The sequence below is a fragment of the Gossypium raimondii genome, chromosome 12 (genome assembly GCF_025698545.1).
Source record: "Gossypium raimondii isolate GPD5lz chromosome 12, ASM2569854v1, whole genome shotgun sequence".
In the NCBI taxonomy this organism is placed as follows: domain Eukaryota; kingdom Viridiplantae; phylum Streptophyta; class Magnoliopsida; order Malvales; family Malvaceae; genus Gossypium; species Gossypium raimondii.
The window spans coordinates 9,424,817-9,451,644 of record NC_068576.1 but is presented as its reverse complement, the minus strand read 5'-3'; the positions used below and the strand labels follow the sequence as shown (position 1 = coordinate 9,451,644).

The 26,828-nt window shown below is 33.1% G+C and overlaps 4 protein-coding genes across 4 annotated transcripts; 3 read left to right on the top strand and 1 right to left on the bottom strand.

Moving 5' to 3' along the window:
* Positions 1-16: 16 nt before the first annotated feature.
* LOC105763177 (amino acid transporter AVT6A) lies at positions 17-2,147 on the top strand. The gene is made up of 5 exons (XM_012581305.2): positions 17-519; positions 621-773; positions 1,125-1,328; positions 1,424-1,889; positions 1,990-2,147. The coding sequence occupies exons 1-5, from the start codon at positions 93-95 to the stop codon at positions 2,114-2,116; spliced, it is 1,377 nt and encodes a 458-aa protein (XP_012436759.1). The 5' UTR covers positions 17-92; the 3' UTR covers positions 2,117-2,147.
* A 6,340-nt stretch (positions 2,148-8,487) lies between these two features.
* On the top strand, positions 8,488-9,252 carry LOC105763179 (biogenesis of lysosome-related organelles complex 1 subunit 2). The gene is made up of 2 exons (XM_012581312.2): positions 8,488-8,666; positions 8,793-9,252. The coding sequence occupies exons 1-2, from the start codon at positions 8,571-8,573 to the stop codon at positions 9,057-9,059; spliced, it is 363 nt and encodes a 120-aa protein (XP_012436766.1). The 5' UTR covers positions 8,488-8,570; the 3' UTR covers positions 9,060-9,252.
* Positions 9,253-20,088: 10,836 nt separating this feature from the next.
* LOC105763176 (cytochrome P450 81Q32) lies at positions 20,089-21,796 on the top strand. Its single transcript, XM_012581303.2, has 2 exons — positions 20,089-21,016; positions 21,094-21,796. Exons 1-2 carry the CDS (start codon positions 20,132-20,134, stop codon positions 21,709-21,711), a joined length of 1,503 nt encoding a protein of 500 aa, XP_012436757.1. The 5' UTR covers positions 20,089-20,131; the 3' UTR covers positions 21,712-21,796.
* A 1,544-nt stretch (positions 21,797-23,340) lies between these two features.
* Positions 23,341-24,156, bottom strand: LOC105763178 (probable transcription factor At5g28040). Its single transcript, XM_012581309.2, has one exon. The coding sequence runs from the start codon at positions 24,154-24,156 to the stop codon at positions 23,341-23,343; it is 816 nt and encodes a 271-aa protein (XP_012436763.2).
* Positions 24,157-26,828: the final 2,672 nt, after the last annotated feature.

Here is a 26,828-nt window from a genome sequence, read left to right as displayed (position 1 = left end):
TTGGAGCGTGCTCAAGGCTGGTTTTACCCTGTAATGTGGTTGAGATTTCTATGAAAATTAGGAAATTTTGAGAGTTTTTGGTGATTTTGAAGATGACAGTTGGGGATATAACACCAAATAAAGAGAAGGGTTCAGGGAGAAGCAAACATGTTGCTGATGAGAAAGCTCCCTTGCTACCTAAACAACAAGATGAAGATGCTGTTCATGATGAATTTAATGGAGCCTCTTTTATTGGGGCAGTGTTTAACTTGTCAACAACAATTGTTGGTGCAGGGATCATGGCCTTGCCCGCTACAATGAAAGTCCTGGGACTGATTCTTGGTGTTGCTCTTATCATCTTTATGGCCTTCTTAACTGATGCCTCTATTGAGTTCTTGATAAGGTTTAGTAAGGCTGGAAAAATAACTTCTTATGGAGGTCTTATGGGGGATGCATTTGGAAAGTATGGAAAAATCATGTTGCAAATCTGTGTTTTAGTCAACAACATTGGAGTTCTCATTGTGTATATGATTATTATTGGTATGGTTTCATTTCATTCTACTTAAAATTGCATATCTGGTTGTTCTTTTACATTCAATTGAGCTATAAACTTATTATGATTCATTAATTGTTTCTTGAAGGTGATGTGCTTTCTGGAACATCATCAAGTGGAGTTCACCATGCTGGTGTCCTTGAAGGTTGGTTCGGGCAACATTGGTGGAACGGGCGTACCTTTGTTCTTCTCATCTCAACAATCGGCATCTTCTCTCCTTTGGCATGTTTTAAACGCATTGGTTAGTGGTCTTGTTGTGCTAATGTTTGCTGAATTTTATCTGTCTTGCTTGTTCTTAAGAGATATTAGAACTTAGTATGTCGACACAATTAAAGCAGAAAGCACCCAAGTTAATCGGTAAACATATTAGATGTATAACTATTTTGGTATTTTAGAGCAGCTCTACGAAGAACTTTCGTTCATTTATCATGGATGGAATTTACAAATCCTGTAAGTGTTTGTTATTTCGATTATCTCGGAGAATCAGCAGTGCTCTTTTACTTATTAAATCCAAACTCAAACATCCTGTCTTTGAATTGTATAGCTTTTATTGCATTTCACTAACTTGCTGTTGTGCATTCTCATATTTTAGACTCCTTAAGATTTTCGTCAGCATTATCAGTTGCTCTTGCTGTTGCGTTTCTTGTCATTATTCTGGCCATAGCAATTTTCAAGTTGATTAGCGGAACTGTAGTGATGCCGAGATTGCTACCGGATGTCACTGATTTGACCTCATTCTGGAAACTCTTCACTGTATTCCCTGTTCTAGTCACCGCATTTATCTGCCACTACAATGGTATGCGACTTGATTAAAGTAACTTGTTTTTCATCTGGACTTCAGTGCAGGTTAATCAGAATACTTAAGATTCATGTGTTTTTAACAATTTGCAGTTCACAATATAGCCAATGAACTCAAAAACACAACCCAGATAGGAGCAGTTGTTCGAACTTCTCTCGCTTCATGCTCAATTGTTTACATAATGACAAGTGTCTGCGGATTCCTTCTATTCGGTGATGCAACATTGGCTGATGTGCTTGCCAACTTCGATACTGACCTTGGCATTCCCTATAGCTACCTACTTAATGATGCTGTCCGTGTGAGCTATGCTGCTCACCTCATGCTTGTATTTCCCATCGTCTTTTATCCGCTTAGAATCAACATAGATGGCCTCTTCTTCCCTTCCGCCAGCCCTTTACCCCAGTCTACCACGAGGTTTGCTTTTATTACTTCCGGACTCTTGATACTTATCTTCTTGGGTGCAAATTTCATACCCAGCATCTGGGTTGCTTTCCAATTCACTGGAGCAACCGCTGCAGTTTGCCTTGGATTCATTTTTCCCGCCGCTGTAACGCTTAGGTGAGGTTTTTAATTCCATTCAGTTCATCATCTTTGGTTTTAAAGTCGATGTTACCATTATTGTTTGGTTTCCATCAAATCATACTCCATCCGGTTTCAGGGATCGCCATGTTATATCGAGAAAGGAGGACAGGATGTTAGCTATTGTCATGATTGTCCTTTCTGTGTTTTCAAATATGGTGCTCGTATATGGCAATGCCATATCTTTGTTGAAGAAGAATCAATGAGCATGAGCCCCTAAAGAGAACCCGGGTTATAGAATCATCCAACCCAGGCTTCGGTTTCTCAAGCCATTTAATTAGATCAACTTCTCCTCTCTTCAACTGTATAAAAATGTTAGATTTTTAGGGAAGTGCATGTAATTTTATATTTCATTGCACTGTATGCAATAATCATCTTGTGGAGGCTTGCAATCAAAGTTGTAAAATTATAAATATGGTAAATCTTAGACTTGTAAAATGTGAGCATCATCATACATCACTCCGAGAGTTTGGTGGTTTACATTTGATTACAAAGACAATAACTTTTTTTTATCAATTTTATTATATGTTCTGATCATATTTGATTTTTCAACACATAGCCTCTCCCTAATCCATAAATAAGAGGATATTGTACTTCAGCGTATTTGAACTCACGTCCTCCTGTATTGACAACAATAGCTATGCTAATCAAGTTAAAACTTAACCGACAAGACAATAATTATTAAATATGAAGTTTAATTAAATGTATTAAAGCAACTTGTAAAATTTTAAATATATGTGAGCTATTTTAGACCCAACAGTTTACTAAAATCTTTAAAGATAGACTTGAATAACTCATATTTGGGCATACCAAAAGATTTATCAATATTCATGAAGTTATATCAAAATATATAAAGTTTTACCAAAATTTTTAATGTTGTATCAAATCTCCAAAGGTGTTACTAAAGTTTTTAAGGTTATATCAAAATTTTTAAAATTTTCTTAGTATCTCGACTCGATGAACTCAATATTTTGTGTTTAAGGTTATATCGAAATATCTAAGATTTACCAAAATTGCTAAAGTCTTGCCAAAACTTCTAAGGTTATACCAAAATTTCTATGGGTTTACCAAATTTCTAAAGATTTCATTAATGCCCAAACTTAATCAACTAAAACATTTTGGCATACCAATATTTTTAAGAATTTACCAAAATTTCTAAGGTTATATCACAATATCTTTAGATTTTTAAAATGTAACACCCCAAACTCGGCGTAGACGTTATGGCCGAATCCAGGAGTGTCACGAAGAAGGGTTTTGAAACTAATGATCCTTCAATAAAACGTCCAAGTTTAATAAAACGTGTTCATTTATAAATTTATTATTGACCTGTAATACCCAATTATTGCCCTGGGCCCAAAACCATTTGCACATCCCAATAAACTAAATACATTAGGCCCAACATGGCCCAATTTCATTAACTCAAGCCCAAATGTAGCCTAACCCAATTAACCTAATGCTAAACTGTTTCCAGAAACCCTAAGTCTTCCCTCACACAAGACGTTCTCCACGTCAGCAAGAAATTCCAGCGCCACAGACGCCCATGTCACAAAGAACCCCACGTCGTTTTCACGTTCTTCCTACAAACAAACCACGAACCACAGCACAACGAGCAAGTGATAGGATTTTTATTTGTTTATTTAATTATTATTAGTTTTCGGTATAAAAGGGCTGATTGTAAACTGAATTTGGGGGGGGGAGACAAATTTTGTATTGAAAAAAATTAAAGAAAATAAAAAAGAAAAACAGAAAAGCAAGGATTTTGGAGGTGACGGATTTTGTTTTTTTTCTCTGTTCTTTTTACTGTTTTTTATTTTATTTTATTTTGTTTTTTTCTTTTGTTTCTTAAAACAAAAACTAAACGTAAAAGAAAGGAAGAGAGGACTTACCGTCGAGGCGCCGTCGTCGTCGTTGTGGCTGATCAGAAATGGGTCCGAAACAAAAGAGGGGAGATGGCAACGGCGCGATTGAAAAATGGCAGAGAAGAATGATTTTTAGGGTTTTAAGAGGGGCTTTTATAGGGCTTAAAACGATGTCGTTTGGGGCCTGTTTCAGTGGCCCCAAAACGGCGCCGTATAGCCAATAGCCCGTGCAACCCGACCCATTTCCATAGGATCCGCATCTTTTGTTACAAATGGACTATTTGCGCAATTAGTCCTCCTGACTTTATAGTTTGTCTAAATTAAAATTTTTATTTCTTTTAAATTTTCTGGCACATTTTATTTCTGTTTCAAATTGATCCAAATGATGCGCAGCGTTTTGGGCGGTTTGGGTAATTTGCTATTTCGGTCCTCGTTCTATTGCGCGTGTTTTAATTTGCTCCCTTTCTCGTTTTCTATTTTTGAATTCAACCTTTAAAATTTGTTTATTTTCAAATTAATCCTTAATTTGTCATTTTATGGTTTTTATTATTATTTGTTTTTTTATTAATACTGTTAAATTGTATTATTATTACTGTATTATTATTAGTATTTATTATTATGGTTATTTCAATACATATATATATATATGCATATATGTATCTTATTATATATATATGTATATATTTTAAATGTTTTTAATATATATACATATCTTATATTTTATTGTTATTTTATTTTTCTTATTTTTATATACATATATATATACGTACATATATTTATATGTTATAATATTTATATAGTTTTTCATATTTTATAATCCAAATATATATATACATTTTTTATAATATATATATACATACTCTATTCAAACCTATTATACATATATTTTCTGCATTTTTTATATATACATATATATCCATATTTTCATAATTTACTAGTATATTATGCTTATACACTTTTATTTTTATTATTTTTAAAATGTATGTACATATTTTATATAAATTTTATTATTATTTTATTTTCATGACTTTTATACATATATACGCATTGACATTTTATAATACATATGCATCTTTTATATTTCATATTCCATGCACATATACACGTATTTTCTATAATATATGTACATTTATAGTTTAAATTAAAGTATTTGTTTCATGTTGTGTGTTAAATTCTTTTTATCATACTTTTAAAATATATTTTGGTTTCATCAAAGCATTTAAAATCGTATTTTTAATTTTTTTTAAATATTTGGCATTCATGTTTTTCGAGAAGGATCGTGTCCTAACTTACTGGGCTTCGCTTCTATTCGATGAACTTAGATGGCCAAGTATTTATTTTTACAATTGTACATATTTCAAATAAAAGCTTATTCTCGGGAATTCAAAAATGTTGGGTCCTAACTTACTGGTCACGACGTTTTGTCATCTCGAAATAAGAATTTCTAAAAAATAGTGCAATATTCGATATTCAGGATTTTCGAGGAAATTGAGCCCTAACGTATTAGGTTCCGATTTTCTTTATTAATCCTAAATAACCGAGAATATTCTTTATTTAAAGTGCATAAGTATAAAAATCATTTTCGGGAACTTAATTTGTGGTGTCCTAACGTATTGGGCATGACATATTACTTTCTCGAAATGAAGATTTTCTTTAAAAGCTAAAAAGCGATATCCAAAGTTCGGGGATTTTGAGAAATTGTACCCTAACGTATTGGGTCTCGATTTCTTTATCTGACTTGAACATTTGATTATCCTTTTCAGATTTCATCATTTGAGTTTTTAAAAAAAAATCTTTTTAACCCTCGACACTAAGATATTAAATAATCAATTTGGTACCGATTTTTGGGCGTTACGAGGGTGCTAACCCTTCCTCGTGCGTAACTGACTCCCGAACCTGTTTTCTCAAAATTTGTAGACCAAAATCGTTTTTAAGGTGAGCCGATCACACCTCAATCAAGGATCGGTGGCGACTCCAATTTTTTTTTAAAGTCGACAACTAATTTTTGTTTTCAAAAAATGGTTTCGACATGACCGTTACATGTTATCCTTTAATGTTAACCAAATCATTTCGCAGCGGAAGTTGAAAAACCGTTTAAAACAAAACCACACTCGTGTTTTCAAAATCGATATTTTTTTCAAGTCGCCGCAGTTTAGAAATCATAATGCAACCAGACAAAAAAATTAAACCAAACAGTCCAAAAAGTTCAGAGATTCCAAAAATTACAAAACTCTCACGAAAGCCTAAAATTTCAATAAAACCATTAAATAATAAGCATGGAAACAGTTTCCCGTCAAGTGGTCACCGTTGAGCCTCCGTCGCACCGACTCGTCTATGTTTGTGGATTACCTGAACAGAATAGACAAATAGATGTGAGTTTTCATAAACTCAATGTTTAACCCAACAGAAATAGTCATGCAACATACACAGACTTTCACATACAGTCAGATACAAATTAGGACCTAAGTTAATGATAGATAAAGATAGTATAATCAAATAATCATAACAGATATATAGAATTCTACCCCCATCCTCTACACACCATCTCCGACCATCCCATCACATCATGTGGGGTTAAAAACACCCACCTATCCCAACACACCACATAGTGTCGATACGACACATGACAGAATAATATGCAATCAAGTTGCCAAAATATAGGTGAAAGGTTGCCGTATAGATCACTTCCTCCACATATGCAAATCCCACCCCAAACACGGATACAGAATACAGAATTAACATGCTTAACATGCTCGTATACAGATAACATATATATACTCAAACAGAACAGCCAGTCATACATATCGGTGTCTTACTCAGAGTAGACTATCGGAATATCATATCACAAAAATTAAGGTTTGGTTAGCTCTTACTGACCCTACAGTAGACCCACAGTTGATCAGATTGGCCCGTGCGACCGTAGGAAAATTTTTAAAATTTTAGGCCCACATGCCCGTATGGGCCCACACGCCCAGATTGGCCTTGCCCTTGTGGCCCACACGGCTGCACTCACACCATCACACTGTCATGTCATGTGCACGACCACACCTTCGTCAGTCACACGGCCGACCACACGCCCGTGTGGCGTCGATAGGCTCCAATTTCTGCTTTCGCTGAAGCTCGATTTTTCGTGTTAGGAGTACACACTTGGTTTGTTTTTGAACCAATCGCACCCCCGGAGTGAACAGAACCTAAAATTATCACAAAACACCCATAATCAAAATGAGTTTACAATTCCAAACGAGACCCCCCTTGAGCACAATGCAACCAAATGCAAAATCGCAACAGAAATTCATAAACAATTCAAAAACTTAACCTCGACAATAGTAGCTCAAAACTTCATAAAAATTAACATCCACGCTCGTACTTCATAAAAATTAACATCCACACTCGTATAAAGATTCAAACACAAGACCTCAAGACAAGCTAACTCTTTACCACTAGAACCAACAAACTCATTCTAATATGAGTTTACAAACGATACTATCTAAGCCCACCCAACATAAAAAAATAACAAAATTTTCCAAATGTGGGACTTGAACCCAAGACCTCATACACACACACCCAAAACACTTAACCATTGAAGCAAATAGACATTTATATCAAATTTCACAAAAACAACAATAAACTAATCGGGGCGTTACATAAAATATTAACATTTTAGATAAATTATCAAAATAGTCAATTTTGTTTGCCTCAAAGTTACATTTTAGTCACATATGTTTGAAATGTTACGTTTTAGTCACTTACGTTAACATGTTGTAACATTTTAGTCATTAAGCCGTTAATTGTCATTAACGGTGTAACGGTAAGCTGACGTGGTAAGTTAAATCATCATTTCAAACAAAAAATTTTAGGTTAAATTATACAATTGGTCCCCATATTTTTTTTTTGTTTTGAGCAATTTAATTTTTTTCTTCTATGTTCTTTTAACTTTCCTTTATTTTTCTTTATTTTCATTCTCTTCGCTTATTTCTCTATTTCCTCCATTCTCCATCTCTTTTAATGTAGTTTTTCTATATTTTTCCAATTGTTAAAACTAGATGGGAAGAAGAAAAGGAAAATAAAGAAATAAAAAAAAAATTAAATTGTTAAAAAATAAAAATACAGGACTAATTTTAACAAATGAAAACATAAAAAACTAAGTTAAAAGAGATGAAGATGGGAGGAAAACGAAAGGAGAAGCAAAAGAGAATGGAAAATAAAGAAAAATAAAGAAAGTTAAAAGAATATAAAAAAAATTAAATTACTCAAAACGAAAAAATATGAGGACCAATTGTATAATTTAACCTAAAACTTTTGTTTGAAATGATGATTTAACGTGTCATGTCATGTCAGCTTACCGTTACACCATTAATGACAATTAACGGCTATGTGACTAAAATGTTACAACACGTTAATGTAAGTGATTAAAATGTAACATTTTAAATATAAATGACTAAAATGTAATTTAAGATAAAAAAAAAAGAGAGAGACTATTTTAATAGTTTAGCCTTTCAAAATGATAGCAATTAGTTAGGATTGGATAAATAACCAAATTAAGGAAAATTAGGTTATTGGATTTGTATGAAATAAAGAAAGAAGAATAGTTATATTGAAAATAAATAATAAACCCATTTCGACATTTTTACTTGGTTTTCAATGGTTGAGATGAGTTGCTTTCTCATCGAAAGGCCCATATTATTTTGAGGTGATTAAAAGCTCAGTTTTCCTTAGAAGGCCATTCATGCTTGCTTAATATTAAATCTCATCGTTGGAGAAACCTAACGCAAAAATTACTTGGTTCCAGTCCAAGCCTGCCATGGCTGACAAAGAGCCAGAAGTCCAAGACGACCTTGCCGAGTCGCTCAACGATCTCTTTACCAGCCTCTCTTCAATGGTCAAATCAGAACTCCAGGTTTCCCTATATCTCCATTTCAAATCTCTCTAAAACTCCAAATACTTCATTATAATTCAGATACCTCGCTCCAGTTTTCAATCCTTTGAAGGCTATCCAGGTTTTGTTTAACCTTTGTTTGTGCAGGGGACTAACAATGTTTTGGAGCTATTGGAGAAGATGAATCTGAGAGTGGCTCAAGAGTACAAAGGATTTGGGGATGTGGCATCTGGGTTAAGGGTATTTGTTGAACAGTTGAAAAACAAGAGTGGGAACTTTGATGAATATGTTCAACAGATTGATGCAATAGAACAGCAAGTGACTGAGTTCGAAGCTGTGATTTCAGTTCTTGATAGATATGTTTCTTTGTTGGAATCTAAAGTTCAATCTGTTTACCAACATCCACCTCCATAAATAGATTTTTTTTTTCCTTTTCCTTTTTAAGATTAAAACCAATTGTTGGTTGAATGTAAAATGTCTGCTTTTCTTGTCTTCTGGTTTTTATTTCTTTGTTCTATGAACTTCTAAGCATTTAAAGTGTAGGCCAAAATCTGTATGCCTTTTTATCATTATATAAGTAGTCTGGTTTCAAGTTGTTCAAGGTCCATATTATGCTTTGAAATTGTGAGGTATTAATCGGGAATTCTGATTCTTGATTGATTGGCAAACCAATTTGGCAGTGGCTGGCAGCTGTATTTTCAGTTGAGTTTGGCAAATTTGGAATGACGATGAACCCAGAGATACTGGTTATTCTTCTATTATAACAGCATTTGCAGGTCTGCAGTTCAGATGGTCTACAAAGATTGTTACAACATGTGGTGTTCGTCCTCTGTATGCTAAATTTAGTGGTGCTACTAGAAGCAGACCATAATTGCTTTGATGATCAAAGGTTAGTACTGTTCATATCCACAACTGTTTTATATATCTTCCAAATATCTCTAGGTAGTGTTGAACTATTTTAATCATAACGCTTGAAAACCAATATCCAAATCCTTACAGGTATAGGATCACTTAATTTTCAACTCTACTTGAAATAGGAATTCCCATCATCATGAGAATTCATCTGATATAGAAGCAAAGACGATGGGTTTAAATGAAAATGATGTTGTCTTTTCCTTAGAGTACTTAGTAGATGTGGCAGTGGCTTTGGCTTCCATGGAAGAGAGGTTGAAGAAGGAAACAATGAGACTCAAAGAAGGATTGAAGAACATTGACAATGCTATCAAATTGTCTGATTTCTCCATGAAACCCTTAGTAATCAATGACAATATTACAACTGTCAGGGCTGTTTTCTTGCCCCCTTGAATGTCAGAATCCTAGTGAAAGTTGAGTTAAGGGCTATGGCGATTGCTTGGTGTAATAAGGAGAATTCTTGTCCATGGAGATTTTGGAAATCATTTGAAGAGCTTGGACAAATCCGTGAAACTGCTAGAGGTTGTTTATTGGCTGGAGATTTTTAGAGAGGCTAATGGCTTAGTTGATAGCTTGGCAAAAGCGGGTATTGGTCGTAATCAGATTATATATTTCCTGCTTGTAATTTGAAGGATTAGCTTCATCTTAGTATTTATGGTTCGTTTATTATTGCTTATTGTTTTTGTAACCCAAAATTTTCGGTACTGTTCTGAGATCATACACTGATTTTTTTAGGAAAATTAGAAAATGAGTCAGATTGGGAGAAATTGAAAGGAATTACTTTGATTCTGAAAATGGAGATCAAGGTAGAAAATTTGAATGTGAAAATGTGAGAACAAAATGACTAAATCGTAAAAATTAAAAGGTACGAGGATTAAACTCTAATTTAAAAAACTAGAGAAAACATGAGCTATAAATTATTATTTGGCAGGAGAATGACTAGGAACATGAATTAGTACGATAGAAATAATTTTTGGATCAAATTGGAAAAGATTGAAATGCACAAGGATCAAATTGTAGTTATTTTCATTTTACCATGTAATTTTTATCACAAGTGTTGTAATATGGGAGTAAATCTATGATTTATGGAGTTTGGATATGTAAATGCTACATTTGATGAGAACGAATAGTTAGTAGAGAAAAGGGCAAAAGTGGAATTTCTCATATAATGACATTTTGGTATGTGAAATTTATGATAGAAATATTATATGGTTGGGATTATATTTGAGTTTTTGGATGTATTTATAATATGGTGATTAAATGTGAATCACATAAGTTAATTTTGGGCCAGTTTAAGAATATTTCTCAAAAGTGTTTTGGTACAAAAATATTCCTAAATAAGCTGTTTTTTGAGGGAAAGAAAAGCTTTTTCTAAGCTAAAAATTGATCCAAAAATTTTTTTTTTCAGAAGCTGAAAATTTTACCTTCTCCATTGAAAGTGTTATTTTTCTTTTCCAAAAACACTTTTGAGAAGCATTCCTAAACTAGGCCTTTGACTTAGATCATTGACCAACTTTGACTTTGAATGGGAGAGTTCTCTCTTTTTCATTTTTCTTGCATTTTCCCTCAAAATCAACCTTATAGCTTTCAACTTTGATTCCTCACTGAAATTAGTTAGAAATAAGGGCGGACACGGAATTTTTTAGGGGAATCGAGATAAAATTATAAAATTTTAGGGTCAAAGTTAAAATTATTGTGTTAAAAATACTTAAATTAAATTATTTATTTTTAAAGGGGTCAAAATTCAAAATTTTCTATTTGACTAAAAGCTTAAAATGCTTAGATTTAATGTTTTATTTTTTGGAAGGCTTAAAAGCGAAATTATACCGTTTGGTTGAGGGGGGCAAGACCTTCCACTAGCTATGCCGCAGCTCAGAAAATCACCTCCTAAGCATGTTTACATTCTCAATCTCTCCATTAAAGTTTAGGGTTTCTATAGTATAGTGAGAGAAAGTTTGGGTTAAAGAGAGAAAGCTTTAATTAAGGTAAAAAATTAAGTATCCTTTAAGCATGTTTACATCCTCAATCTCTCCATTAAAGTTTAGGGTTTCTATAGTATAGTGAGAGAAAGCTTTAATTGAGGTAAGAAATTAAGTATCCTTCTTTCTCATCTTTGTCATTTGAGATTTGATTTTTGTTGTGGGAAAGTTATGAAAGTTTGAGTATCAATATTTTTGTTATATGTTTAGTGTTGAGAAAAAGGGAAATGGTAGAGGATGAGCTGCCAAGCTAGTGAAAAGAAAGATTTAAAGTGTTTTTTTTTATATAACACTTGACCAATAGACTATAACTTGGGGTTCAGAAAGATTCAAGGTGTTGATAAACTTAGTTTTAAACTTATAAAGTACATCCAAGAGGTAAGTACTCTTGAATTTGCTAACTTTCTTTCAATATTATTATTATTAGATCGATAATTAGTATAATAAATGGTTAAATTTAAGTTGATATTGGAATGTGAATAAACATAAGTTGGCATGTTATGATAATTAGAAAGGAAATGGTAATATTAGTGATATTGGCTTAAATGTTGAAAATGAGTTAAGAACATACAGTTGTTTGGAGACAACAATAATGGTTTATGTTTAAAATTTTCCACAATTTTCTTCTTATGCCCTGAAAAGATTATCAAGTCTAGTATTAATGTATATTAATATAAATTCAAAACTTTTATGGTAATAAAATAATTGAGTCTAGTTTTAGAAATAATAAAAGGATTATAATTTGAATTTTGCGGTTAAGATATAAATGATTTAGCTTGATGATGTATGACTAGACAACCTGGTTTGAAGAGTCGTAATATTAAATTACTTTGTATATATGAGTTGTAATAAAATGTTTATTATGAATGAACTAAACATATAAAACATGACACTAATTGTTGAGAAAAATATTTGTTTGGATGAATATGTTATAAAAGTGTAAATATGACTTGATTCTTTGATATTTGAAAACATATGAGGTAATTGACAACAAAGTATGCGAAACTTTGACACTGTAGCCTAGTAAATAAGTGAATGTGTGAAATTGTAATAAAGAAAAGAAAGATTGCTCGAGGAGCATCCATATGTGATTGTGATATGTGGTGATCAAATGTATGAATATGAGATAAGCATGATTTATGCTATATGTGAGCTGTGCAAATATTTGAATGATTAATATGTGAATTACCCTTTTGAGCTTAGTAGATTAGTTAAGATATAATTGGCATGCCATAAAAATTAATGTGGCGTCACTACACCAAAACAGGCTTTTAGCGGCGTTTTTAGTGGCGTTTGGATAAAAAACGCCGCTAAAAATCAAGTATTAGCGGCGCTTTAGAAAAAACGCCGCTAAAGATCCAGTATTAGCAGCGTTTTTAGGAAAACGCCGCTAAAAATGAGCATTAGCGGCGTTTTCCAAAAAGCGCCGCAAAAAACTGAAGCACAACGATGTCGTTTTTTGAGTTTTCAGGGCGTTAGCGGCGTTTTTGAAGAAGCGCCGCTAATGCTCGGGTCTTTAGCGGCACTTTTTAAAAAGCGCCACTAATGCTCAGGGCTTTAGCGACGTTTTTGAAAAAGTGCCGCAAAATTTTTTTTTTAAGTTTTTTGGGTACATTATTTAAAATACTATTATTTAAAATAATTTTTAAGTTTTTTGGGTACATTACTGAGTGTTTTTTAATTTACATATTAAATAATTTTGCTATCTATATCTGATTCTTGTTAATATTTGTGATTCCAGCTGGCATTGATAACCGTAAGTAGTAGATCTTCATAAGCATTGGTTAATTCACAAAAGACTTACAGTGCTTGAGTATATGAGGTTCCTATAAGTGAAATGAAAAATAGTATAACTATCTCAAAGTTTTAAGTGTCTATGACGTGTTTGATATTTATATATTAAAAATATCTTATATAATCGTAAAAGAGATAGTATTAATTTTAAAATATTGAATTAATTATCATTATAGTTTAGGGATTATTGTTTATGATTTGCGGTTTAAGAGTTGGGGTTTAAAGTTTAGGGGTTTAGGATTTTAGGGTTAGGGGTTTATGTTTTATAATTTAGGGTTTAGGGGATAAAGGTTAAAGGTTTAGGATTTAGGGTTTAGATTAATTAGTTTTTTAATTTATATATTAAATAATTTATTATATAATTGTAAAAGAGATAATATTAATTTTAATATATTAAAATTATGATTATAGTTTAAATTATTTAAGAGATAATAATTTTACTTTAAAAAAAGCCCCCTTTTAGCATAGCATAGCAAAACGGCGTAGTTTTGTTCAAAATGATTTTTTTTTTGCGGCGCTTTTATGAAAAACGCCGCTAAAGGTAAGCAATAGCGGCGTTTATATAAAAAACGTCACAAAATAATTTTACTTTAAAAAAAACCCCCTTTTAGCATAGCATAGCAAAACGGCGTAGTTTTGTTCAAAATAATTTTTTTTTGCGGCGCTTTTATGAAAAACGCCGCTAAAGGTAAGCAATAGCGGCGTTTATATAAAAAACGCCACAAAATAATTTTACTTTAAAAAAAATTTGCGCCCTTTTTTTCCCTAAATTCCCCCCTAAAACCCCTAATTTTTCCCCCTAAAATTTGTATCCTCAAAACACCCTTTAGGTGTTTCTATCCGCCAGCACGCCTTCATCATCATCGTTCCCTACTTTTGCCACTTTAAGCTCCTCTTCTTCTCAACCACCGTATTTGTTTTTCTCTTGTTTATCCGGTCGGTGTATTTTTCAGGAAAATCCAAAATTTTCCGAAAGATTTCCCGACCGACGATTATTCCATCTTTATCTTTTCGTCAAAATCTCGAAAATCAAAACAATTCCAGTGTTTTTGTTTTTGAAGCTAAAGAGTCATCTTGTTTTCCTTCTCCGATCGCTTGATTTTCTTGTAGAAATTGGAAGAAAAGTAGGAGAGTGATGGATCAAGCCGTGGAGTTGCATCGAATCTGAGCTTCGCTTTATGGAAGATTTCAAACGAGGAGCAATCTCTTCGCCAAAAAGCCATTTCTCTTGAATCTTCTATTCGCCGTGTTCGTTCTTTAATCAATTCGCTTATATCTAAAAAGCTTTTGGATCCCGAGTTCGCTCATAAGGTAAAACTCCTTAACTTTGTTTTGCATGTTCCTTTTCCTATCATTTCGTCTTTTAATTGTTTCTTTCTTTCTTTATTTTTTGGATCGAGAAACATTTCGAAGAGGATTTCTGAGAGCCACTCCATCCTAATGGATGGAGAAGCCGCCGCTTTTCTTCCCCGCCAAGCTCGTGGTATACTTTGATACTTGCTTGTTCTCTGTCTCTTTCTTTTTAAGTGATTTGATTTCAGTAGTTGGATGTAGCGATTAATTATTTGTAATTGGTATGGCGGGAAGGTTTCGAGGATGTTTCGGGACCAATCAATGTGCGAGCATCTCGTAAAGAAGTCCAGTTGAAAGTTAAGGAGGAATATAACACTACTGAGTAAGCATCACTTCTCTTTTACTCTTTTCTAATTTTTATTCGTTGATTGTCTTTTGGTTTGCATATGAATATATTCTTTAATTTAACGATAGCATGCCATTTCCTCGTATAGAAATTCACCAAATTAATAGTAGGATTTATCAAATTCATGAGTTGTTTGTGAATTTTATTAGACACAAAATTGGGAATTTTGAAAATTGAAGTATTTATGTATGCTTACTCTATATTGTCTTCCTTCAACAGATAGGACCGCTTTTCTGCTTTCTTCTTTTCCGTTAACTTTGCTTATTTTAAAATCTTGGATTTGGGAAGGATGCTTGCCTGCATTTCCAGTTCAATTGTACGAGGTATTATAAAGGTTACTTAGATTTGGTTCACTTGTTGCTGATTTAAGGCGAGTTATATTTCGTGAATTAATCTTTGAATGTATGATATGTAATTGTCGTGCATGGTTGTTGTTCCTTTACACTGGTTTGGCTATGCGAGAGAACATATTGCGAGCAAATGGAAGTGATATTCGTCCATGGTAATTGCACCTTTTTTTTCTCAAATGTTTTCGAAAGCAAACTTGTACATGTTTATTTTGTTGTGTTGTTCCCGAAAGCGGGCGTAACTGGAGAGTTAGTTAGAGGGAGGTAGATTTTCAGTATGATAATGTGATAATGTGAAGTTGATGTTTCTTTAAGTTTTGATGGGTGGAATCGATCCTTTTGGTTGTTTCTCAGAGGACATTGAAAGGAAATGGTGCGTATGTTAAATTCTCCTTTGGTTACCCCATCATCACAACTGAGTTTATGTATTGGTTGTAACTTGTAACCATTTTCTTATGTTGTAGATGGCTTATCTGTATGTTATCCCTAACTTAGTTAAAAAAAAAAGAACACTCTCTTATTGCACATTTCTTATGTTGGCTATGTTGCCGGATTTGCGTGAGAGACCATGGAGATTTGGCTTGCTTGTGATTATATACAAGCATTTTACTCCAATGGCATCTTATTTATCCATGAAAGCTTTATGTGGATCATCTGAAATTGTTCAAATCCTTTATGTGGATCATCTGAAATTGTTCAAATCCATTTAATCTTGTGGATCTTCTTTTTGCGGCTTACAACAGCCTGTGAGAACAATTATTGCCCAGGTTATGGAATGTGTATATGTTAGTTGATTATCAATTCTAGAACGTATAGATTTTCATTCTTGATGTTCGTCTGTAGTTTGTTTGTGTGCATAGTATTTTATTTGATAACATTGTTGTGATATAATTTCTTAAAGGAATAAGGTAAACATCATGCTACTGATTAAATTTTTTCAAGTATAGATACTCCTGCATCAAAAACTCTTTCTTGGCACTTATCCTCAGAAACCAAGTCTACTTTGAAAGGTTAGTTTGGCTTAAAAATTCTATGTTGAATGGATATTTTCCTTTGAGTGTAACTCTTCTAATGTTCAGCTGAGAGAAAGAAGTTATTAGCGTTGCTTTTATAAATCACTTCTGGACTGTTGTGTGATCACATGTTTTGATGATTGATGTTAATATATATATATATATATATGGTTTTGCTCTATGAAAATCCTTTTGTTTTCACATGTTGCCATGCTAAACTAGTAGCACTTTTATCTTAATTTTGCAGTCACTACTCAGAGGTAGGTTCTTGCATGAAAGACACATTGAAGAGGAGAGACCACCTTCGATGGCGATGAGGAATTAAATCAATTAAGTCACTACTCGAAGTAAAATATCCATTAGCTGTTACTTTATCGAATGTGTTATATTTCCTAAACAATGTCTAATTTGAGTTTATAGAATCAAAAAACTCATGTAGTAAACAATGGATTTTCAAGTTTATTACTGTACATTTTGAACTTGTGCATTTTTTTTTTGCAATCTATTTGAACTTGTAACTTTGCTATTTAAATATTAACATGTTTTTTCAATATTTGACTAAAAAAATTAATTTATTATATGATTAAATACTTTTTGACTAAAAGTATATATTTAATACTAACTAATTTTTTATATTAATAATGTTTGATTTTAATATTTAATATTTTTAATTTTTTTAAAAAGTTAGCGGCGTTTGTAATCAAAGCGTCGCTTAAAGGTCTTGAGCTTTTGTGGCGTTTGTAATCAAAGCGTCGTTAAAGGTTGTGATTTATAGCGGCGTTTGTGAGAAAGCGTCGCTAAAGGTCTTGATCTTTAGCGGCGTTTTTGGGTAACGCGCCGCTAAAGATTATGTTCTTTAGTGGCGTTTGATGGTAAAGCGCCGCTAAAGACCATGTTCTTTAGCGGCGTTTGTGGGTAAAGCGCCACTAAAGATCATGTTCTTTAGCGGCGTTTTTATCATAAACGCCGCAAAAGTTAGCGACGTTGTCAACAGTGGGGTTTTTTGCGGCGCTAGGCCTAAAAAAACGCTGCCAAAAGCCTGTTTTGGTGTAGTGCGTGATTTTAATGAAGATATGTTATGAATGGAGATATGATGCCTTATGATAGAACACCTCGATGCAACTTAGGCCCTTATATGTTTGGTGTGTTAGGCAGTTAGTGCAATATGTGTGGTGTGATCAATTGAAATCTCGAATATCTAAGTCTCATCTTACTCAAGTTACAAAGGGCTATGAAGTTGATCATGATAATATGTTAATTTGATATGTAAGTAATAAGTGATGAACTTAATTCATAAAAAAGTTCAACTATAAGCTCATAAGTACATTGAAATATGAATTAATTTGTTAAATGATTATATTTGATAAAGATTAAGTGATTTAGCAAACATGTCAAATAATTCAGATTTGGTTATAAGTGAGCTTGTATGCTAATCAAGACGACAATAACAAGTATGTGAGATAACAAAGAAAATTTTAATTCCAAAGAAGTTAAGCTTTGTGAAATGAAAATGAATTTATTTATGGAAATCAGTATAGATCGGAAATGAAATTTAAATTAATATAGTATAAGTCGAATACTCACTAATTGAACAATAAGGGCTAACTAAGCAAGTCATTTCAATAAGTGGTACGAAAATGTGTAATGAATTATACTTGAGTGTTGAGTCCTATTATGAATTTAGTATGAAGTCGGCATAATTAAAACTCAATCATATGTTTGTATAAGACTCAACACTATTGTGAATAAGGTAAGATATGAAATTTGAATGTGTTTCCTAAACTTTTTAAACTTGACGCGTTAGCTAGTTTATTACCCAATTTAAGTGATTTTAAATAGCCGGAGGAAAGATAAAATAAAATATATAAAACTTGAAACTTTTAAAAAGTGTAAAAATAAATAGCCCTTAAAACTAGTATGAAGGATGGAAATGTAAATGTCATTCTACTTTTTCAATCCATTGAAAGAATTCATTTTAGAATTTTTTAAAAATATTTTTATAACTTTTTCGTAACTTTACTAATTTTTTAAAAATTGTATATATATATTTTAAATTTTATATGGTTTCTATAATTTTCTAATTTTTATAATTTTGATAATATGTTATTTACATTTTTATTTTTTATAAATAGTTCTACATTGAATTTTCTATTTTTAAATTATTTTTAAAATTTTTATAGATAATAAGGGTAAAATTGATTGAAAGTATAAAAAGTAAAATTATTCCTATACCAACTAAAAAATGCCACCGTTAGCCACTTAACGATCAACGATTGGGTAATGAAAAAACAATTTGAAAAATATTAGTGACCAAAATATAATTTTTAAAATTAAATGATGAAAACAAAAATTTACCTAGAATTGAAAAACTAGTTTTTTTTTTTAATCCATCACTTATATTCAACTCAAACTTAAACTAGATGTTATGTAAAAAAAACTTAACAAGAATTAGGGATGGCAACAATGTGGGGTAAGTTTTTGCTCGTCCTAACTCAAAATTTGACCAATCCATCCCGACCCTGACTTAACCTCAACTCTGAAGAAAATAAAATCCGTCCCAAACTCAAAATTTAATAAAAGATTAGACTTCGCCTCGACCCGAATTTAATTTAATTATTTTGAACCAAATAAGATTATTATTATTTAGTTTGAACTTAAAACTTAGTGTATTTATTTATTTTTATTTATATATTTGTTTATTGAAAACAAAAATTTAATATATGTATTAATGTATATATTAAGGGTATTTTTATAAATATCTCAAGGTAGAACGGACTCAAATCCCGACCTGAATATTTTTTTAATTTCACTAAACCCAACTCGCTCCCAACCCAATTTTCCGAAAAAAAATCTGACCCTAAAAGATCGGGTTGAGTCCATGAAAAAGAAGAAGCACAAATGGAGACGGAACTCAATTATTTCAAGTGCATGCATGAGGCTGAAGGAGAGGCATGTTTGACCTACCTTTTATTATATTTTAAATTACATTTTAGTTTTATTGAAAAATATACATGTTGGATTGTTTTTAAAATGCTTTTGGGGTCAAATATAATTTATATATTCAAATCGAATTTTACAAATAATTAATATTAATTACTTTAAAATATTCAAAATTTGTATTTCATAATCAAAATTTTAATAATGAGTTACAATAAATTATTTTTATATTTTATTGAAATATTGTAATATAATAAATTTAAATACTATTTAAATGCATTTTTTTAGTTTACAACATCACGACTAAAATGAATATTTTAGCTCTTAAAAGGTTTTTTTGTCAACAATACTAAATATTTAGATTTTAAATCAAACTTTTCAAAAGCAATGCTAAACTAGCCCTAAATGTACAATTTTACGCATAATACAAAGACAAATAACAGAATTTAACCAACCAAATTTAATTGTTACCTAAAATTTCAAAAACCAAAAAGTATAGGTCTAAAATTTAGCAATTCGAAGGACTGAAATTCATCAAATTCATGCATTATATCTTAATTTCCCTAACAAAATTTCTTAACTTCGACTCGTAGATAAGTAATGCAAAACATGGTATGACCCTAAAAGATCAAACTTTCTAGTGCATTTGAAAAATCAAACATTTGACCCATTGAAAAGGAGGTCAAATTTGGAAACTAGAGTTAATTGTTTGGACGACACTTATATGTAAGCCCTATATATAAACATTTTAGGTGTTTCAATAAAAAGAAGAAAAAAAAACCCATCAAAAGTAAAGCCAAAAAGAATGGAAGAATCAATAACTCTCTACTCATTTCTTTCTCTTATATTTTTCATCATTTGTTTAAACTTGTTTCTTCGATCAAGAAGACGCCGTAAAAACCTCCCCCCAAGCCCACCGTCACTCCCCATTGTTGGCCACCTTCACCTCCTAAAACCACCCATCCATCGTTTGCACCACACTTTCTCCCAAAAATATGGTCCGATCTTCTCTCTCAAGCTTGGTTCCCGGCTCATGGTCGTGGTGTCGTCCTCGACCGCAGCCGAGGAATGTTTGATCAAGAATGATATCATTTTCGCAAACCGACCCAAGTTCATCATCGCCAAGCACTTAGGCTACAATTACACTACACTTATCTCCTCGTCTTACGGTGATCATTGGCGCAACTTACGTCGAATTGGTGCCACCGAGATCTTCTCTTCGGGTCGCTTAAACGCCTCCGTAAACGTTCGGAAAGACGAAACCAGGCGGTTGATGCTAAGACTGTCGACTGATTCGCGTCAGGACTTCGTCAAAGTGGAGCTGAAACCCATGCTTTCCGACTTGACGTTTAACAACATAATGAGGATGTTGGCGGGAAAACGGTACTACGGGGATGAAGTGACGAATGAAGAAGAAGCCAGGGAGTTTAGGGAGCTTATGGTGGAGGTAGCTAAGAACAGTGGAACGGGAAATCCAGCAGATTACTTGCCTGTGTTGAACTGGTTTGGTCTAGGGTTTGAAGGAAAGCTGAAAAAGCTTGGAAAAAGATTGGATGGATTTTTGCAAAAGTTGGTTGACGACCATCGAAGTAATAAACTGAAGAATAATAGTATGATTGATCATCTCCTTTCCATGCAAGAATCTGATCCTCTTTACTACACTGATGAAATTATCAAGGGGTTCATAATGGTTAGTTTCAGTCTTTCTACTCTGATCAATACTTTGTAAGTATGATGAAATTAAGAATATTGCTGTGTCGTGTGCAGGTGATCCTATTTGCAGGAACTGATACATCATCAGTGACAATGGAGTGGGCAATGGCCAATTTGTTAAATCACCCGCAAGTGCTGAAGAAAGCTAGAGATGAAATAGACAATTTAATTGGTGAAGAAAAGCTGATTGAAGAATCAGATGTTCCCAAACTGCATTACCTTCAAAGTATAATATATGAGACACTTAGGTTATACCCTGCAGCGCCTCTTTTGGTCCCACACATGCCATCCACTGATTGCAGCATAGGAGGATACGACGTGCCAAGTGGCACAATTGTGTTGGTGAACGCATGGGCCATCCATCGAGACCCGAACGTATGGGATGATCCAACAAGCTTTAAGCCTGAGAGATTTGATGGTAATAGTGAGAAAATAGAGCATTCTCAGAAGCTCTTGCCGTTTGGGTTGGGTAGGAGGTCGTGTCCAGGGGCCAATCTAGCTCAACGAACGGTGGGTCTGGCTTTAGGATCATTGATTCAGTGCTTTGAATGGGAAAGAATTGAGGGGAAGGAAATTGATATGAGCGAAGGTAGAGGGACCATCATGCCTAAACTTCACCCTTTCGAAGCTTTGTGTAAAGCTCGCCCCATCGTCGATAAGCTTTTCTATTAACATTTTTTCTTTTTATATTTAAATACTTTGTACTTTACTAAGTGATTTTTTGGAATGAGATTGTCAATGAAGTTATTTTACAACATTTGTTATGCATTAAAAGGTATTGATTAAAATATCAGAAAAGTTACATTATCATGTTTAATTCATTGATTACTTTACTAATAATGTAATGATAATTTACAAATTTACCTTTATTAAATAAAAGATAATATTCATGTACTTAATCTCGTTTTCTCAGCGGACAGGGCAAAATGGTTGATGCATTCATTCGTGCATCATTCAAGAGGCAATATGATGTGTGCCTGCATGTTCTTCAAGCACCATATCTCATTGCTCAAATCAGTCACTACATTACATGCCATGCCAGTATTTCGGCCTAAAACTCAAATTTGGCATGATCAGATTGAGGCTTTTAAAACATAACATGCATGATGATCAAAGCAATTGAAAGGGTTGTTTCAAAAAATAGGAACAGCACTAAGAATCTTCATCCTGCAATATTTATAACTACTGTGATTCTTAAATTTCACTTCAGTGCCAGAAAACACTTCTAATAATTGAGAGTTCAGTGTATGTACTATCACTCACACACAAAAAGAAAAAAAGCAAACATCTTCAACTTCAACATGCAATTCCAATTGAAATTGATGTTATAATTTCAGAAGTTCAGAGAATTGTGGAACAGAAAAGTAACGATGTGGAGATATATAATTAAATCAAACAAAATAACAATGTGGAAAAGGTGAGAGGCAAATATAAAGACTGATTAGTTTCTGCAAGATGCAAGATGACTTCTCTAAACAGTTTGAAATTCATTTTTCGAAGCCGAGAATACTGTGTTGCCGGATGAAGCAAACAAAACTCAATTGATTTTGTTCCTAAAACACAACGTGTTGCTCAAAATGTTATCTAACCAAGGAAGAATAATGCACAGGACAAATGAACCTAAAATGATTAAGATCTTATCTAATTGCTCTAACTACTAAGACTGACAAAGTACTCTGCAATTACCCATCCAATGTTACTCTCTAAGAACCTTGGGTTATTAAACATAAAATGCTCCATAACTCCAATAGAATCTACTCAAAGCATTCTAGCAAATCTCCACAATAAAACATTATATTTTCAATTATCCAAGTTAAACTTTTAGTCGTTGCTATGAAACAATCTATTCACCCCTTTTAATATTTAATAAGTCATCCTCAGATTCCTCATAACAATAGCATTTGAACTCAAAGAAACTTCATTAACATTAGAAGCTCACAGTATAATATATCAGATTTTTTATCAACAAAAACTCCAATATGAAAGAACATTGAAACCTGAACCAACCTGAAAATTTATCTGCTATGATGAGCAACAGCAAGAAAAGTTTATCATCCCAACTGATGAGCAATAACCACCAGTTTTATCAACAATAACTACTGAAGTCGAGGGAAATCCATGAACATTTGAAGCTCACAAGTATACCATGTGAAAGAAAAAATCAGACTTTTATAAAAAAAAAAAAAGCACTCCAATACGGAAGAACATCGAAACATAAACCAACCTGAAAATTTATCTACAAGGGCTAGAATGTACAAATTTTTATCATCTCACTTATTCGACCAGTTCTAGAAGAAAAACTCATCGCCTAGTCAAAGAATTCTCGATAACCAGCCTCAGCCGCCTACCCAACACGTCAAACTCAGAAACCCTTTGCTCCTTCCACTTCCTCTCCGTTGTATCCATGCACACCACACCCTGCTTCATGAACATCACCCGAACCTCCTTGATACACTCATCGAACGCATTCAACACGCTTTTCGCCAACACCCCATCAATTGTCTCGCCACTAATAACCTCATCCCTTCCCGCGGCAAAATCATAATGCAAACTAACCCCGTTAATCTTCACTTCCCCATCATCATCAATTGTGTCACAATCATCAAAACCATTCCCAGCAACGCCATTAAACCCGGAACTGTTCTTACCAAAAGGGGAAGAGGAAGCAAACTCGGGGCTCCAAAGCCTTTTAGAAAGATCAAACAGAGCTCGATCATGAAGAGAGAGAGAAGAAGGGTTCAAGCCTCGAGCCAGCCTAGAGGAAACGACCCTGAACTTTTTCCTAAGTCTCCTAAGCTTTTCGGAGAGTTGGGACTTGGTATAAGGTTGAGACATGGAGTGGGAAAAGGAGGAGTAGAAAAGAGGGAGGTCTTTGGGGAAAGAGAGATGATGGGATCGGAGAAGGGCTTGGAGGAAACGGATCTCGTCGGGCTCTGACCAGATCCGTTGGAATTTGAAAGGAGGGGTTTGGGGTTGGGGTTTGGGTTTGGGGGGAGGAAGAATGATGGGTTGGTATTCAAGTTTTGGGGTGAAGAACTGGGGGTGGTGAGGGGATTTACGCTTGATGGGGAGTTTGGAGGCAGAGGGTTTTGAGGGGTGGGGTTGGCTGGAATCCATGGCTAGTCTTTTTTTTCTTTTCTCTTGGGGGGGTTAGGTTTTTTAGGACTTGGGATGGAAGGTGTGTTGGGGTTGAAGGTGAACACCAGAGCGAGGGTGAGGCTCAGCTCCCATCAACAAACCCAATAACCACTCAAAGGGTTAATGCTTAATTAGAAAACTATCACCTGGCACAATTTTTCTTTTTTAATATTTTTTATTAAAATATTAAGATTTTTTTAATTTATTTTTAAAAAATTATGCCACATGAAAAGGTTTTTTTTTTTCCTAGCAGTGTTTTGTACAATAATTTACAACTTCAAGCACGAAAATAATAATAATAAAATAGCAAAGGGTAAAGCTTTAGAGCTAAATCTACCTTTTAACCCCAATTAAAACAAATCTTATGTATTAATTTGATATTATGCTTGTTGAAGCAAAATCTGATTTGAAATATCACCTTTTAAATTTATTTATATTTATAAATTCCATTTTAATTTAATATTTAATGATTTTATTTGTTTATTTATTAGTTTTTGTGTGATATAAATCGCATCATATATAAATAATGTAATATATTATATATTTTGAATAGATAATGAAATTGGAGGAAAATTTAGAAATTAGAATTTGGCTATGGACTAGAATGGAGTTGGAGTAAAACATGAGGGAGGGAGTGTGAAATTAGACCATAAGTTAAAATGATTAATGGAGAGTTAAGTTATGGAAATGACTACTAATGCCCTTGAATGAGCTAGAAGAATGGATTAATTGAGGAGGTTAGCATTTTGGATTATGAAAAAACAGGAAATTATGAGGTTAATTGATAACCATTGCTTTGCCGTTGGAACTGGTCAAGTTGCATGCAAATGTGGCAATATTGTGTGATCTATTGAAACAAGAGTAATTAGGTGAAGGAAGGTGATTTAAATTTTTTTTTTTATCATTCATGTCTTTTTTATAATTTATATTCAGATTTGTAGTTGCCCTTACAAAAATATAATTTTTAATATTCGAAGTTGTGCGAGAGTGCAATGTGTCTTATTATTATCATACCAAAACATAAGAAGTTATAAAAGAATTAAACTACATAATTACGTTTAAGTTTTCTTTTGTCACCTAATTTTCAAAACTTTCAAAATGATCACCCAATTAATCAAAATTTTATTTTTGTCAATTTCCTTAAGTGTTATTAAGTGTTCAATTGAAGGGTGAGTGACAGTTCAAAAATTGGAATAATAACAAATTTAGCTCGAACTTTTATATATTATGGCAATTTAGTCATTATTTTTAAAAATTAACCTTCAATGTTTACATATTGTTTGAATTTAGTCCTAACTCTAAAATATTCAAATATATATAAAATTTTCAAAAATAATAATCTTAAAGAATATATAAAAATAGAATCAAGATCTAGCTATTTTTTAAATATATATTTAAATTTAATATATATTGAAAATATTTATGTATTTTTTTTATTTTTTTAGAATTAGGACCAAATTGAGACAATATATAAATTCTGTGTCACATCTCAAAAATAGGGTTAATAGAATCAGGGTTTGTGAAACCGAGGGTGGTCAGGCCTGATTTATAAGGTTATCATTGTGCGTGTGTTAAACAAGAAAGTTACTAGCTTAATGGTTACGTGTTAGTGAATTTGTCTTTGAAACCCAAGTTTAAATCCCTCCATTTGCATTAGTTTTAAACCCAAGCAAGTGTCACGCCTCGTTTTAAGAATAAATGTTGTAAGAATCTAAATAAAATTAAGTATTTGGGCTAGCGATTAAGTAATGTAAATATCTCTAGAGATTCTAGGTTCAATCTCTCTTTCTCTTGTTTTATTATTTTCGGCAAACTAGGGTAAAGTCACACCTCAAAATAAATATATACAGTTAAGAAATAAGATTAAGCGAGAAATGAAAGATTTAGAGCATCTATCCTAGGGTCTCAAGTTCAAAACCTTCCGTCCTTTTATAATTTCGTAAATTTTCGACAAAAACAGGCAAAAACATATATACAATTAACTGTCTAAAATAAGTAAGAAATGAGCTACAAGTTCAATGGTTAAACATTAGTACCCCTCCCTAAAGATTCAAGGTTCAAGTCTTTTCCCTATCATTATTTCTAATTTTTTGGCAAACCCCTAATTCTAACTATAACACCCCTAACCCATATCCATCACCAAAATAGGGTTACGGAGCATTACTGGAATATACAGATCAAATACAGACATTTCATATTATTTAAAATTCATGTCAGAAATTATTCATAAAGTCCCTTATATGAGCCCTCGAGACCCAAAACATGCATTAGAAACAAGTTGGGACTAAACTGGGTACTCAGAGAAATTTTCGCAAAATTTCAAAATTTTTCCAAGGTGCAGGGGACACACGCCCGTGTGGTCAGGCCGTATGGGCATTCAAAATAGGGCACACGGCCATGTCCAGCCCGTGTCTGTACCCGTGTAACTCTCTGACTTGGGTTACACAGCCAAGCCACACGCTTGTGTGCTAGGCCGTGTGAACATCAGTAAATAACTGCAAGGGTCACACGGCCAAGCCACACGCCCGTGTGCTAGGCCGTGTGATCAATTCTGAGCATTCTGTTTTGAATTTTAAAGATGCAGGGGACACACGGCCAAATCACACGCTCGTGTCTCTACTCGTGTGGACAAAAATAGGCTATTTCCAAGG

Coding starts and splice junctions, on each gene's coding strand:
- LOC105763177 (XM_012581305.2), top strand. CDS start 93: ATGACAGTTGGGGATATAACACCAAATAAAGAGAAGGGTTCAGGGAGA. Junction 774..1,124: donor GGCATGTTTTAAACGCATTG/GTTAGTGGTCTT, acceptor CTCATATTTTAG/ACTCCTTAAGATTTTCGTCA. Junction 1,329..1,423: donor ATTTATCTGCCACTACAATG/GTATGCGACTTG, acceptor AACAATTTGCAG/TTCACAATATAGCCAATGAA.
- LOC105763179 (XM_012581312.2), top strand. CDS start 8,571: ATGGCTGACAAAGAGCCAGAAGTCCAAGACGACCTTGCCGAGTCGCTC. Junction 8,667..8,792: donor TGGTCAAATCAGAACTCCAG/GTTTCCCTATAT, acceptor TTGTTTGTGCAG/GGGACTAACAATGTTTTGGA.
- LOC105763176 (XM_012581303.2), top strand. CDS start 20,132: ATGGAAGAATCAATAACTCTCTACTCATTTCTTTCTCTTATATTTTTC. Junction 21,017..21,093: donor TTATCAAGGGGTTCATAATG/GTTAGTTTCAGT, acceptor TGTCGTGTGCAG/GTGATCCTATTTGCAGGAAC.
- LOC105763178 (XM_012581309.2), bottom strand. CDS start 24,156: ATGGATTCCAGCCAACCCCACCCCTCAAAACCCTCTGCCTCCAAACTC.